Raw genomic sequence first — 16,483 nt, 5'->3', positions numbered from 1 at the left:
GACTGTAACAGAACAGAAACATACCTCCTGCCCTTGTTGATGATGTTGTTCCTGGGATTCACTGGAGCCACTTGCCTAGCTTGGGAGTCACTGTACCTAGTGCTTCTATTACCACTGGGACCACTTGTTAAGTCAAATTGTTGAATGTTGTCATTGTGTTTCTTAAATTTGTAAAGTCTCAGTTCAAGCAGTAGGATCACAGAGATTCCTTTGATCCTGACCACCTCTCCAGCCACTCTGTGCTGGGGGAGGTTTTATTGTAGATACATCTTATCTGAAAGATCTGTTTCTTTTGTTGTAAGCTTCCTGCTTTTATGACCCTTTTGGTGAGCAGGAGGTCACACAAACGCACCCCCATGACACACACACACACACACACACGAGTTCTTGCACACACACACACACACACACACACACACACACACACACACACGAGTTCTTGCACACACACACACACACACACACACACACACACACACACGAGTTCTTGCACACACACACACACACACACACACACACACGAGTTCTTGCACACACACACACACACACACACACACACACACACACACACACACACACACACACACGAGTTCTTGCACACACACACACACACACACACACACACACACACACACACACACACACACACACACACGAGTTCTTGCACACACACACACACACACACACACACACACACACACATAGTGCCTTGTCTTAGAACCATTGGGGGGGTTTACGGTGGGAGGTGCTTGTGCTGTGATGTGTATTGTAACTGTCATGTCAATAAAAAGGCTACGAGGGGAGCTGCTCTTTGAAGGATTTGGGCTAGAGACAGGTGAGGAGCATTGCTCCACTGCCTGGTTCTGACCAAAGCTCTCCCTCGTTAGCGAGTAAAAGACCGGTTGAAGATGTTCTGTCTTGTTTTCGTTCTTCATGAGGAATAAGTCTCTAAACTAGCGGGGCCTGTGGAAACATAGACTCAACACCACTGTTACCTTCACCCTCCACATCTTCTCTGACCCCTTGGTACTTCTGCAGCTTCCTTCTTCTTGATGTTGCTGTCATTCAGAACTGTTACATCTATCACTACGGCCGTCTTCCTCTGTTTGTCTACCACCACTATGTCTGGTTGGATAGCCATCACCGTTTTGTCTCTCTTTATCTGGACGTCCCACAGGATCGTATCTCGGTCATTTTTCACCACCCTTGGGGGCGTCTTCCATTTTGACCTCAGGACTTCCAGGCCATACTCGCCACAGATGTTTCTGTACACTATGCCGGCCACTTGGTTATGGAGTTCCATGTATGCCCTGCCAGCTAACATCTTACACCCTGCTGTTATGTGCTGGATTGTCTCAGGGCCATCTTTACACAGCCTGCACCTGAGGTCTTGCCTGATGTGATAGACCCCAGCCCAGCGCTTATTCCTGTGCTGCCATGATTACTGCCTCTGTGCTGTCTTTCAGTCCAGCTTTGTCCAGCCACTGGTAGGACTTCTGGAGGTCAGCCACTTCCTCGGTCTGCTGGTGGTACAGATAGGGGTCTATCCTTCCATGATGGATCCTCCTTATCCTCTTCTTTCTTGGGTTTCTGCTGCCTGAGGTATTCACTGAGTATGCGGTCGGTTGGAGCCATCCTTATGATGTATTTGAAGTATTTTCCTGTTTCTTATGGTATGCTTATATTTGGCTTAAATGCTATCTTTACTAATCACAATAGATCAATCAGTAAAAAAACAAAATAAATTAAAAAAAATCATCTTTATATCTTTAATACTAATATTACTGAAAGCATTTTTTTTTTTCAAACGAAAGCCAATGGCTGTATATAGACAGTATACTCTATATTGTGTGTACAACATAAAACAAAAGATGTATGCCCGTATGCTGTAGTGATACAATTGAAATTTAATGGGCTCCACGCAACTGCTGCTCTGCTTGATGGAGAGAAAGCTAACGGATAAAAAAATGTTTATGCATACAAAAAGTCACAACTTACATTTTTCATCGTTTAATAATTTGAGTGATTTGTGCACACAATTCATAGAAAACACATACTTTATATTCCAGGTGTAATAATAAATGTATTTGGGATATTTTTTTTTTTTTAAACTGAGCCCAGGGTCCACATTAGGATGTCTAGAGAAGTGTTATTCGTGATATGTGAAATGAGGGGAGAAATAAGAATGCACAGCAGGAACAGGTGCTTTAAGAGATGCTCTGAAGAATACAGAGAACAGCCGACAGAGAAAAGGGCTTTTTTGGAAACTCTTTGCTTTATGAGTCACAAGGAAGAAGCATTTAATGACTGTAGTGAACAACCTGTGATAGAGCACCTAATGGTGTATGCAATTATATGTTCAAAGCCTGCTATCCTTATGTTTTTTCCTTTTATCCCCTTATACTTGTGCTTGGGCAGAACCGTATGTTTGATGTAATTGTTTTTTATACTTTATGTCCCTTTCTGTTTGCACTGTATGTCTCCAAGCATGTTAAAGGTAAATTCGAACTTGCTTAATTTACTTTGCTTTATTTACTTCTGCTTTTTGGTGTATATGCCAAAGGTTACTGCAGGGTCCTTGGTTTGAGGTTTGGGTGTCACTTGCTGTCTCCCTGCTTTCATGCCTGCCCATCCTCTGAAAATAAGGCCTTTAAAATTCCTACAATCGAGAAAGAAAAGAAAAAAATGACCAGCATGGAATCAAAACTCTACCAGCTCAGTGTGAACAGACACACATTAGAGGATTTTCGATTTAGCTGTTGAGGGATTTTCAGCCAGAGTGAATACACTACACCTTGGGGAAAAGAGTCATTCCTAAGCTGCTGGACTGGACTAGCAAAGATAGATATGTGTAACTGACTCTGATCCCAGCTCGGATCATCATTTCATATTCTCCCAGAGCCACATCACAAATTGGCAGGAAAAACCAGCCTCAGCGACCTCATCATATGCGCAGAGCTACAGAGCAACCGGTTGACATCGTTAGCTCTGTCTGTTCTCCTATTCCCTACTACTATTTGTCAGGTGCTTTTTACAAACCTGCAAACCTTTGACTATGTCTAGAGGCAAACCTAAAAGAGATGTCAGTCTGCAATGCACTGGGGTCTGAGTTGGGTCAAATCTACGAGGTCGACGGTGGCCTGGACCTGATGTTCTAAGGTGAAAATGTAAATGCCAAAAACCTCCTGCTCTGCTCTGCTCTTGTCTCTTTGTGAAAGTCAGTGAATTGTTTTGTATTTATCGTGCTGTTTTTTTATTTTTAATGAAAAGAAAGCAAAGCAAGAAAATAATTGTTTAGTGGAGATTGATTAGTATAGAGAGAGTGACTGAAAAAAACACTCTCACGTGCCATCAATGAGAGGAAGAAGAAAAACATCCATTAAGGATTTGTAGACAGGCTGTCATCAAGATACTCCCTCCTAACAGCATAACACCCTTTTACACACATGCATTACCAGATTACATGTGTCTGCTTTGGCTGCTTTTATTGATAAACAGCTTGTTTATATAAATATTTTTTCTCCTTCCTGCTCTCAGGATATTACAGATATTACACTGATTACTTCAGAGCTCTAATAAGGGATAAATTCATGCCACCATCAGTAAAAATGGACATGTAGTATAAGTAAAAACCAGCCTCTCACTTTTCTCTGCACTACTTTAACCTTGCGTACAGGTAATGCTGGGCTCTGTGACAAAAGAAGTAAGTAAAATTTATGATTCTCATTACTAAAATGTTCTCAGAGCTTTTTGCACCCTTGTGTTTTGAGTCCAGACTCAACATTTGCAGGCAATTCTGGGGTCAATCTGATTTATTTCTTAAACTATAAATTCTTGTTTAAGGCTGTAAACTGTATTTGTCACTCTCACATCTGCAGAGGCAAACACTACATGGTGGTGTTGTGACTCAGCAGCATGAAGTCCACTTTAAAAACAAAAGAAAAAAAATCAGGCAGCTGATTCCATGAGTACAGGTCATATTCGTTGCAAAATAAACACGAGATTCACCATGAAATATTCAGATTATTTATAATTGCATTGTTAATTCTCAAAATGTATTCTTGCATAGTTTTACTGACATAGAAGTTGGTCCCCTCTTGCCGTGTCTATCACAGTGATCTGTGATTAGTGACAGTTAAAGGGTGCTGTCCACACTGATTGATTTTTTTTTTTTTAATGTTGATTGATCTCTGAGTGGAGAATAAAGTAGAAAAGGATGGATCAGTTACTGTGACTCTGCTGATCCTGATAAAGCCACGGTGATAATATCAAAGTGCCTTTTTGAGCTTATTTAAACCAAATGATCTCACTTCCTGTCCTGTTACTAGTTTATTTACCAGAGTTCAGAGTTAACATCAAGTTGAAGTAGTTTGACTTTCTAATAATTTATTTTCTAAAGTAAATTTAGAAGTTAGAAGTTGCAAGATTGATCTTCCAACTCGTACTTCTCTCACTCTGGAGTTGCCAAATACTGATGGTGTAAGAAGAGCTCCAAAATAATTATGGAGGGGGTGAAACTGTTTCTAGATGTTTCTAAGGTCAACAAAGATATATGTATCACTTATCATCTTTGTTTATGTGTGTTTGTCTTGTTCTGTGTGCACTGAGTTACTGATCTAAAAGCTATTTTACTGATGCTTTTATTGTAGTGTCCCAAAAACATCCATCCATCCTCAGCTCATTCAGTTTCCCTGGACAGGTTGCCAGTCTGTCACAGGGTCCCTGAAACAAAACATCACAAAACTAACTTTTAAATATAGCTACGTCACCATAGCAACCATATGTTACATCATCAAAAAAAGGGAAAGGCTGTTATAATATAGAATAGAGCCGACTATGAATCTGTTGACGCTGTGCAGAGAGGGAGATAAGAGGAAAAAATAATAATCCTCTGACTCACCAATGTGATGTTATATAAAATGAATGAGGGGATTGATCTGACACTGGAAGAAAAAGAGTACAGTCTGCTTTTGCTAGGCAGGTGCAGATTGTTAAAATAAAATAATAAAGAAGCCATATCTTTACAGCAGCCCATTTATTAGAGTTTCTCTCTTTTTACCATTTTTAGTGGAAGGATATATAGAATTTTTCACCTCACTGTTCATTCAAATTACTTCTTCTGTTTGGTATGGTAAAAAAAAATCTTCACAGAATTTAAAATTACCTCTCAAAGTATTTCACAAATAGAAAATTCTACTCAGATTTCCTGTACTTTCTGGCTACCTTTTGAATCCACTATAACATATCAAATGCTACTATGTTGGCACTGTTGGCTATAATATGTCCTTTTAACTCCATTCTTCTAATAAATTGTCACTGATTATGGGGGCAAATTGAGTATTTTAAAGGCCAGTTAAATGTGTTCACTTGTTGGATTCCTGGTGATTGAAGCAATCAGAAGTAGCTCAAGAATCAGTTTGAAATCTTTTTAAACAATTGAGGCAAATTGCTTGTGCTATTAAGAATAAGAAGACCTGCAAATAAGACTCCCAGGAAAAATTCAGTTTAGAAATAGGTGTATAAATATACGACTTTTTTTTTAGTATTTAGCTTTTATGAGTAATACAAGTAAGAAGAAGCAAAGGCTTCCAAAAGAAAGCCCAAAATAAACGTCGACGTAGGGGATGATGCACAGCAGCATGGCTGTGTTTTCAGTGCTGTGAATGCACAACAGTGGGTGTTCTGGTTCTTTGTGACTCTGCTGGCTTAATTTACATGCCAGTTTTCTGTGATGCATTTACGTTTTAATCTCTGAAACAATCTGGTGTTGCCTTTTATGTAATCTTTGTGTGTTAAAAGTGACAGTTCATCTGCATCCTGCATCATTGGATTAGAAAGACTGAATGAAAAATCTTTTGGGGAAGTCCAGTGTTGGTCAAGTTACTTTATTATTATTATTTCTCTAAGAAAGTTATCCCATTACTTTTCTGAGGTAAATAGTTACTTTATTACTTAGTGACTTTTTAAAAACATAACATAAACTTATTACACTGTTCCTCTGTCTCTCTTGCTGCATTGAGCATGTTTATGACAAAAGAATTTCCCTCGGGATAAATAAAAAAACAAAGTTCTAAAAAACAAAAAAAAGTTCTTCTTCTTATTATTATTAAATACACGACATGAATGTGTTATAAATCAATAGACCTTTCAGCCCAATTCTATTTTTTTCTGCATTATCCATCATATAAAATTGAATCAAATGAGAAAGTCTCTTTTTAAAGCTTGTTTTAGTTTGAATCTTTTAACTTTATGCACTTCGCATCAGGCAAAAATTAAATTATACGCAACAGTCTTTGACTTGAAGGAATTTGTTTAACATTTTAACCTATTCTCTGCATATTTCAGCATATGAACTAAAACAATGTTTTGTGTTTACACTCAAATAGATGCAAGTACTTGCAAAGATTCAGCGGCACTAAGTACAGTCGTTCTTAAATCTATTTTTACCTGTTTAGCAGGAGTGGGGCATGTGGAGGTTTGCCTAGTGCCACAGCAGTCATGTCAGTGGGGGGATCCGGGGGTTTCTCTGTGAATTTCACATTCCCATGGCAGCGTTCTAGGTGCTTGCTCAGATTTGAAGTTAAATTTTTCGCTGTAGAAAAAGTTTTTTCCCCCACGCAGAGTGTACAGCAGACGCGAATGTTTTTGTCACTTTTTTACAGAATCGAACTCAAAGTAAAGTCAGTACTTCGAGCTTTAAACGCTGCATGGTCGTACTCTCCTTCACAATCCATATTATTCATTGTTGATCTACACACGTCTGTTGTTGCTACGGACGCTGCACGCTTGTTCGTCATTATCATGAGACACTCCCACAAACATCACAAACAAAATCACGGTTTAGTAATGCGGTAACGTAGCGTGCTTATGGGAAAGTAACAGTAATCTAATTACTTTTTTGCCATAGTAATCCCTTACTTTACTAATAAAGTAATCAGATTACAGTAACACATTACTTTTAACACGCTACTGCCCATCTCTGGTGAAGACATGGATCTTGCTGAGAAAGTTGAAATACATTTAACATCACCACGTTGACCAAAACTGCATCTATGACTATTCCCTTACAAAGAGTATCACTACAACTGATTCTTGGATCAGTCCTTTGTAGTTATTGATTTTTTTTTTATCCCCACCTAATTAAAGTCTTGTTGATTTTTTTTTTTTTTTTTTTTTTGTTACATGTAAGGATAAATATAAGGATATCGTGTTTACCCTCCTACGTCTTTGCATTTAACCCATCCTAATTATTAGGGGCAGTGGGAATCAACTATGCAGCACCCAGGAGACAACTACAAATGCACACCAATTCCTTGGTCAAGGGCAGCATGAGTGGAAAATTAAACCTGTGCAACCACAGGGAGAACATCCACACTCTGACCTCTACCCACTGTGTTTACAGACCACAAGATTCAACTGGGACTGTGTTAGGACTTCACCAAGGGAAAATTCAAACAGCCTCCATATTAGCCTCCATTATTCTTGTTGTTTTAGTTGAACACGAAGCACATTACACTTTTACAGAATTTGGTATGGTTTGGCTTCTGGATTCACTATTTTAGCTAAGCGAGATTGGAGGGCTACTTTGCTGACTTGTCATTTATTCCTCATGTGGTGGAAAACTCTCATGTAGAACTGTGGACATCATTGTCTCTCAATTTATAATGTACAAATTCATTCCACAATGTATTTTCCCAAGTCCAGAAACACTTCTGTATGTAATAAAATGCACTGATAACAACTGATTGATTCACTTTGTCTTCTTTTCTTGTGTGTGTGTGTTTCCAGGCTGAACCCGAAGCCTCGCGCCAGCATACCAACAAGGTACATTTAAAACTGCTTTAAAGTCACACTTGCCACTTGTCACACCTAATTTCCAGTACTTTAGGGTATCAACATGAGGTGTTATTTATCCTGTTTTTATCTAATTCTATCAACATGTCATTCTCTGTAAATTTGTCCTTCAGTGCAACGTCTTCCAGTCCCACTTCTCCACGTTCGCCCTCCTGGCCGATGTTCTCAGCCCCTTCCAGTCCACAGCCAATATCTTCTGCCTCCAGTGACTCCTCCCCTGTCAGGTTAGTGCACAGTATTTATGAAATGACATGATGCTGACTTGCCAGCAATAAGAATGAAACTGCAAACTGTGCTCATTCTAAGAAACCTTAAACTGCAAAAGTCTAGGACGGCATGAAAGTAAAAAAGATGGAACTTTTGAAAGATGAAAGCAGTTGTCATCAATTATTATTCAGGAAAAATATATTTATACAAAATTGTAATATTTGCCCAACTAGTTAAAAAACCTTATCTGAAAGCTTATGGATCTCCATTATTGTAGTTAATTTGATCAACACACTTCCAGCCAGCAGAGCTCAAGAGGCATTGGTGTAGTGGATGTGACTGACCTCTCCTCTTCCCCATGAAACGAGAGAGCTTAAGAGCTAACTCGTCCCTCGGGGTATTACCGCAGTATCTCAAATCAAGGACACGTCAAGCAGCAGTCATTCTAATATGAGCCTCTCTATTGAAACGGCAATAAAAATACGCCTTAATTTGATGCAGTTATTCATCTGAACCTTGGTAGATATATAGTGTCTGTCACTACAGTTCATTTCAGTGCTTAACATTTTAAGCCTTAAGTGTCCTGGTGCTGTTTTAGAAGCTGATAACAGCTAGTATTCTTTTCAAGTGCTTTGCACCCTCAAAATATCAGGTCTTTAAAGCTGTGACCTCTAAATGACTCAGTAGGAGACGGTAGACAGATATAACAGTAAATTATATCTGAATGAAAAGGTAAAGTTTACAAGGCAGAAAGAAATGACAAGCTAGAACTTTAAAGACATACAACACCATGGAATATTACAGTGTCGACATAAAACCATGTCCAGAGTGTCAAATAATTAAGTAAACATATGCAAACACATCCTCATGTGCAGTTAACACTGACGTACAGCTTATTTTTAAAGACTAATTCAGAGTCATGTCACACAATAAGCAGGTAATGAGTGTATTATTTACCAAACAGAAACGCTGTGGTGGGTTCATTCCTGTCCAGTTCCATATCAAAGACCTGGTTCAGGTTTGAACATGTACAGATAATTTTTTTTGTCATTCCTGATATAGAACAAAAAGCTTCATTATCTTTATCTTCAGATCCTCCACACAAGCAAAAGGATAGGGTTGTTCTCACAAGCACTGGGTGCTCCCCCTCAGCAGATTTCTGGACATAGGCCTGTTTCCACAGAGGATCAACTGTAGGGCTGTTAATCCTCTGCTAAGTGTAGCTTTGCATGATGTACAGTCATGCACTAATATTTTATACCTACTCTAAAATCAGGAAAAGGAAAAAGTCCATGTGTGAATTTAACCATCTGATACTTAATAAACAGAGCATATAAAGTGACCAACCTGCCATTTGTGTTAAATTGAGGTACTACTTTGGTGTCTGATTACTGGCTCAGTGTAACTCTCTTCTTATTTCCAGTTTCACGGGCAGAAAAGCTCGAGCTCTATACGCCTGCAAGGCAGAGCACGACTCTGAGCTGTCCTTCATCGCTGGGACCATCTTTGAGAATGGTGAGTCACAATCTGGACTTGCCAGCAGAAAGGAAAAAGGAAAGAATGTGGGTTGGCGTATAGAAACTATTTGTTGTCAAAACAAAAATCCAGACTTGGGAATTTGCTTGGCCTTGGTGCTGAGGCTTTCAAAAAATCCTTGACGTTTATCCAAATAGTCAGCCATCCAAAAATTATATATGATAGGCTTATAGCACCACTTTCCCTTGACTAGAACTTCTGGAACTTCTTCTTTATGATATGAAGTGAATATGAAGGAGCATAGAGGAATGTACACTGCTAATTCCAGAGACTGGATCCACAGAACATTTGTTTAACATATTTTATCTGGCACCTGGCAATAAAATGTGCTGAGACTTTAGAATCTGGCAAACAGACAAGCTGCTAAAGCAATACACTGGACTGAATATGTAACAAACAGCAAAGACATGCATACTATATATATGAAAGTTACCCAGAGACATACAAACCATGATAAAGGGAAATGCTAAACATTTTCCCCTTTCTTTACTTTCCTATTTACCCACCTTACCAAAGGAAAATAATGGTTGGACACTGCTGCGTAACTAAAATTATTGTCACTGTGTGCAATGATCTAGTGTTCTCGTTTCCTTTGAAATGGGTCCTTTGAAGATGGACACCAGGTCTGTGAGCACTCAATGTCAATTTCTGTCTTCAAAGCACTTTGTGTGTCAAGTGGGCAGTAAGCTAGAGTTGGTTTGCTGTCAGTTTTTGATTGAATGCAGTCGTCAGTTTACTGATAAAACAATGAACTTGAACTGCTTACATTTATAGTTTAGCAAGAACTTCATTAATTTGAAAGGAAATTCTGAAATTTTCCTCAGAAACGATGATATAGTTTCTGTAGAAATGGCAACTTACAGCCAAATGATGTAGAAAACGTTGCTTTTATAAGAAAATATAGGCAGAATAAAACTAGTCTAGTCCCCCATTTCAAAGAGACACAGTGTAGATAAATTATTACCTTCACTTAAAAAAAAAAAAAGATTCTTCACCCTCAGTAACCATGAAGCAATAATTTTACGTAAAATCCAACAGAAGTATATAAAAAAGGTTTATTCATTCAAATAATTCATTATTAAGGCAAAAGTGCTCAGTATAAACTTAATATACAGTGGGGCAAAAAAGTATTTAGTCAGCCACCGATTGTGCAAGTTCCCCCACTTAAAATGATGACAGAGGTCAGTAATTTGCACCAGAGGTACACTTCAACTGTGAGAGACAGAATGTGAAAAAAAAATCCATGAATTCACATGGTAGGATTTGTAAAGAATTTATTCGTAAATCAGGGTGGGAAATAAGTATTTGGTCACCTCAAACAAGGAAAATCTCTGGCTCTCACAGACCTGTAACGTCTTCTGTAAGAAGCTTTTCTGTCCCCCACTCGTTACCTGTATGAATGGCACCTGTTTGAACTCATCATCTGTATAAAAGACACCTGTCCACAGCCTCAAACAGTCAGACTCCAAACTCCGCCATGGCCAAGACCAAAGAGCTTTCGAAGGACACCAGGAAAAGTATTGTAGACCTGCACCAGACTGGGAAGAGTGAATCTACAATAGGCAAGCAGCTTGGTGTGAAAAAATCAACTGTGGGAGCAATCATCAGAAAATGGAAGACATACAAGACCACTGATAATCTCCCTCGATCTGGGGCTCCACGCAAGATCTCATCCCGTGGGGTCAAAATGATCATGAGAACGGTGAGCAAAGATCCCAGAACCACACGGGGGGACCTGGTGAATGACCTGCAGAGAGCTGGGACCAAAGTAACAAAGGTCACCATCAGTAACACACTACAACGGCAGGGAATCAAATCCCGCAGTGCCAGACGTGTTCCGCTGCTGAAGCCAGTGCATGTCCAGGCCCGTCTGAAGTTTGCCAGAGAGCACATAGATGATACAGCAGAGGATTGGGAGAATGTCATGTGGTCAGATGAAACCAAAGTAGAACTTTTTGGTATAAACTCAACTCGTCGTGTTTGGAGGACGAAGAATACTGAGTTGCATCCCAAGAACACCATACCTACTGTGAAGCATGGGGGTGGAAACATCATGCTATGGGGCTGTTTTTCTGCCAAGGGGACAGGACGACTGATCCGTGTTAAGGACAGAATGAATGGGGCCATGTATCGTGAGATTTTGAGCCAAAACCTCCTTCCATCAGTGAGAACTTTGAAGATGAAACGAGGCTGGGTCTTCCAACATGACAATGATCCAAAACACACCGCCCGGGCAACAAAGGAGTGGCTCCGTAAGAAGCATTTGAAAGTCCTGGAGTGGCCTAGCCAGTCTCCAGACCTCAACCCCATAGAAAATCTGTGGCGGGAGTTGAAAGTCCGTGTTGCTCGGCGACAGCCCCAAAACATCACTGCTCTCGAGAAGATCTGCATGGAGGAATGGGCCAAAATACCAGCTACTGTGTGTGCAAACCTGGTAAAGACCTATAGTAAACGTTTGACCTCTGTTATTGCCAACAAAGGTTATGTTACAAAGTATTGAGTTGTATTTTTGTTATTGACCAAATACTTATTTTCCACCCTGATTTACGAATAAATTCTTTACAAATCCTACCATGTGGATTCATGGATTTTTTTTTCACATTCTGTCTCTCACAGTTGAAGTGTACCTCTGGTGCAAATTACTGACCTCTGTCATCATTTTAGGTGGGGGAACTTGCACAATCGGTGGCTGACTAAATACTTTTTTGCCCCACTGTATACCACTGGAGTAATTTTCATTTAACTAGACACTGATAAATTTAACATTTTACATTTGTATGTATGTAATAAAATTACGTGGAAAATTTAGAAGTAATTAAATGAGTTAAAGTTGGAATTTTGAGCATGAATATTCTTGCAATCAAAATAGTTGATGCAGCTACTTGTAAACAGTCGCCGAATATAAAAAAATTCAATGCAATCACTGGGTAACTACTGATTTTTCCCAACTGGAATGAAGACTGCAATCCATTTTTTATTCTACTGTGAATGAGCCATTAGGACTCTGATTATATAATCTCAGTTTCTTTGTGCAGATCTGGGCTTCATTACCCGAGATCAGCCAAATTTAAGAACAATAACTATACTGGGTCTTCTGCTTTGCTGGCTATTATAATTATAGTTGGCCTGAGTAAAGTTTCCTTGTAGACATATACTCCATGTTGGTGGGATGTAGTTTCAAACCCAAACCAAAATAGAATTAACTGCATAAAGACTATTTAGGCTTATGTAATGCAGACTCATGTTATCCGAGGCCTTTTGGTCATAATGTGTCCTTGGGGACATCCAATCCTTAACGTGGTATCTCAGCAATGCAGTCTGCTCACGGCTGGCGAAGGATGAAGCATCCCAGCTGTCCACACGGAGCTCATAATACAACCTCATAGTGCTTTCTTGACATTTACAAGAATAAAGCAACAGTATAATATTCATACTACAGGTTTGCTGAATTTAACATTTTCCCCCTACATAAATAGTAAGAATCAAATACGTGCAAAGGCTTACATGGTTTTATTTTTCTGTCTTTGATGTAAATGTGGTGCGCAGCTTGGTGCAAATTAGATTCCTGGTGTGGACAAATCTGGTGAACACACAATCTAACCCTGTAGCAATGTTGCACTTTCGTATTTATAGGATGTTTAACCACCACAGCACCCCAAACTAATCTAATCATGTTTCCAATTTAAAACTGCACTGCACTTTTACCAAGCTGTTGGAACAAACCATCAAAAGTGGTATGTTTGAGTTAACAATTTCATTCCTGCATGAATGATTTCACAAGAATGAACTTACATGTTCATGTACAGAAAAGACTTTCCTGTTTCGGGCTCATACTGTGTTTCATGCTCACAAGTAAACAACAGCCAATCTGTGATGCCTGCTTAGTCCCCGGGCGCCTGCTTAGTGAGCTGCCCACTGCTTCACTGAGTGAATGGGTCAAATGCAGAGAAAAACAAGTAATTTCCCCATGGGGATCAATAAAGTATCCATTATTATTATTATTATTATTATTATTATTATTATTATTATTATTATTATTATTATTATTATTATTATTATTATTATTATATCCTCTCCAAAGTATTTAGACATTAAACACTCGATGGGGAACATGTGGAAGTGTTAACCATCATCTTAAGCCTGCTTCTCCACCCTCTCACCCTCAGTATGCATAGTGTCTTCACATTTTTATGAACATTTCAGTTCTATGTCAATGCATTTCAACAATATCCATGTTTTCCCCCTTCTGTCTAGTTCATACTTCCAGGGAGCCTGGCTGGTTGGAAGGGACTCTTGATGGGCGAACAGGACTGATACCAGAGAACTATGTTGAGTTTGTATAATTTAACGGCATACATGAACTGGAAGATTGTGGATGGGAGTAGACCAAACTGGATTTTAATGAACTATATTTAACTTCAGAAAACTAAACAGATTGAGGATACAGGCTCAATCACTTCTATTGTACTGGACGGGACCAATGCAGATAAGGTGACTTTTTGTTTTGATCAGACTGGAAACTGAAACTGGACCAAGCAGAACCATATCCAATAGATATGACACAAAAACAAAGCATACCGAAGTGGGGAGAGAACCCTGAATTGCACTGGGGAATGAAAACATATATAAAAAGACGAGACTGCTTTTATTTGATTAGCGTGCGTGGCTTTTAGTCTTGGTGAAGACTATATGGGAACAAACCCAAATTTGTGTGTGTGTGAGCGAAAGAGAGAGAGAACAGTGGGAGGAAGTTAGACAAACTTGTATAAATGATTTGATATTTTTCAGCTGCAATGTGTGTGAGTTCTTTGCTTTTATATTTTGAACTGCACTGTCCCTCACTCCAACCACCTTTTCCACACACTCCTTTTTTTTGGTTAGGTATAAATAGGCAACTGTTTCTGCAGAGATGTTGACAGGACGTATTAACTTTGGACTTCACCTATTGTAGAATTGATTAGTAATGCCAAATGGGACAGTTAAGCTTTAAAAGTTGACTTAAATGATTGGGTTTGGCTTTATGGCTGTAAATGTGTGAGCACTGCAGAAGTGCAGTTATTGCCTGGGACAAGACTCAACCTGGCTAATGTTTCAGAGCTCCAGTTAAGCATCAGGAGCCCCCGGGCAGGTCGGCACAGGATGAGTTTTCTTTGGAACTAGTTCACTCAAAGGTCAGCTATGGGTTTCTCTTTATTTATAATTTTTCCCCTGCAGAGCCCTCGCATAAAATGCGAAAAATTTAAAATAATCCCCACAAGCCCATCAGCAATTTAAAATGCAACAAAGGCAGAACAGCTGATTCCTGTCAGTTAAAACAAGCCCAGCTGTGAGGCATCACCATTTCAGTCCATTCAGGAAGATTGAATGAACTTGGGAAAAACATGTTTATTTATAATATTTTCTTTTAGTTTTAGCCATTATGCAGATTTAGTTACTTGGTTATCTTGGATGCTTAAATCTTGACAGCACGGTGCGACTGAAAAATTGAAATAATTTTGAAAGTCAAGGTATCACACAGTCTTTATTGTTCCATGCCCTTTATACCTCATCACTTTACTTAATATTTCAAAAAAATGTAAAGTTAAGCATCCCTCAAGAGTTGAACATTCATAGTTTCTTCTTTACGCCTAATTTTTCCTGTGTAGGAAACAAGATTACATGATTATCTAATTTAACCATGGCTGACCTAGTTGAGTTATTCTTTGATCAAAAATTTACTGCCCAGCCTGTAATTTGTAAATACATTCAGTTCAGATACTTGAAGGGGGAAAAGGTGATAGATTTTTCAGAATTGTTTTTACTTGTGTATAAAAGCTGGTCAGCTTTGTGGCTTGCTCATTCCTTGAACCACTTGTTAAGAAAATTATTTTTCCCCATTTTATCCTGTATCCAGTTTATAAATTCAACAGAAAAATCAAATGGGAGAGTAAAAAAAGCTTAAATGTGAAATAAGACTACTTTATTCAAATCTAAATTTTTTATTTATGAGATTACTTAAAGGCTAAATCCTGCACGGCATTCTTTTTGGGGTGTTTTCTTGACTTTGTAAATAAATACACAGTATTTGATAAGGTATACTTTTTTCATTATGAAATTTTATATTTTGTATTTTTAGCATACTAATTTAATTCCTTAATTCCATCTTTGTTGCCCTGATTTTTTGTATCATTTAAATCCTGCAGCCTTAAATATTCTTTTGAATGTTTTTGTGAAAAATGTGCAGAATTAAAGACAAATCTTGAACAGCTGTAGCTTGAAGTTTTCTTTCTAGTTTCCAATCCTGATTCCGATTTTTGTCTTCTGGTTTATTATTAATAATGTGTAATTATTCATCCTGTAATCCCTACTTTATATTTTAAAAAAAATTTGCATAAAAACAGCTATTATTGTTTTATCCTTTTTATTCGTTTTTATTTTTAATTTATTTTTGTTTTAATACGGTTTATTTTCAGTTAGTTTCCAGAGTGGAGTCGTACGTTTAAGTTGAGTTTTTAAAAAAAAAAGAAAAAGTTTAAATGTTAGATTTAGGCTTTTAACTTATTACTGTATAGAGAGCATACAGAGGCAAGAATTGAGAAAATCAGCATAGGTATAGCAATAAAAGCGCTAAAAAAGTATAAAAACTAAAGATATTTCTACAATATTTTTATTTTAGGTTTTTAAAATTAACAGAATAGATTTGTTTTAGTTGACTAGAACAACTTTGATGCGCTACACTAGAATTTGAGTGGATTGGCTCATAGGTAAGCAGAACTATTCTCTCTTGCTAAACAGCACTTTGACACAAGGTTAGGCCATCAGTCAGCTGCACTGGACTTCATATTAAGTCATGTTTTTACAGTTTGGATTCCTTTTAAGTAAACGTTTACTGATGTTTATTTAAATT

General features: G+C 38.3%; 1 protein-coding gene across 3 annotated transcripts in view; it reads left to right on the top strand.

Moving 5' to 3' along the window:
• The window catches only part of LOC146660947 (rho GTPase-activating protein 26-like), a 93,125-nt gene extending 77,512 nt beyond the window's left edge, over positions 1 to 15,613 (top strand). For all 3 annotated transcript variants that reach the window (XM_085421019.1, XM_085421021.1, XM_085421020.1), the window contains exons 22-25: positions 7,789 to 7,824; positions 7,968 to 8,078; positions 9,485 to 9,576; positions 13,852 to 15,613. In XM_085421019.1, coding sequence (XP_085277145.1) covers positions 7,789 to 7,824; positions 7,968 to 8,078; positions 9,485 to 9,576; positions 13,852 to 13,940 — 328 coding nt within the window. In that variant the 3' untranslated portion in view covers positions 13,941 to 15,613. The remainder of the gene's footprint in view (positions 1 to 7,788; positions 7,825 to 7,967; positions 8,079 to 9,484; positions 9,577 to 13,851) is intronic.
• The last annotated feature ends 870 nt before the right edge of the window (positions 15,614 to 16,483 follow it).

This window comes from Rhamphochromis longiceps, linkage group LG10, assembly GCF_057381845.1.
Source record: "Rhamphochromis longiceps isolate RC_006_pf linkage group LG10, R_longiceps_female_GT1.1, whole genome shotgun sequence".
In the NCBI taxonomy this organism is placed as follows: domain Eukaryota; kingdom Metazoa; phylum Chordata; class Actinopteri; order Cichliformes; family Cichlidae; genus Rhamphochromis; species Rhamphochromis longiceps.
Note: the sequence above shows the minus strand (reverse complement) of the source record. Positions and strands in the feature narration are given on the sequence as shown.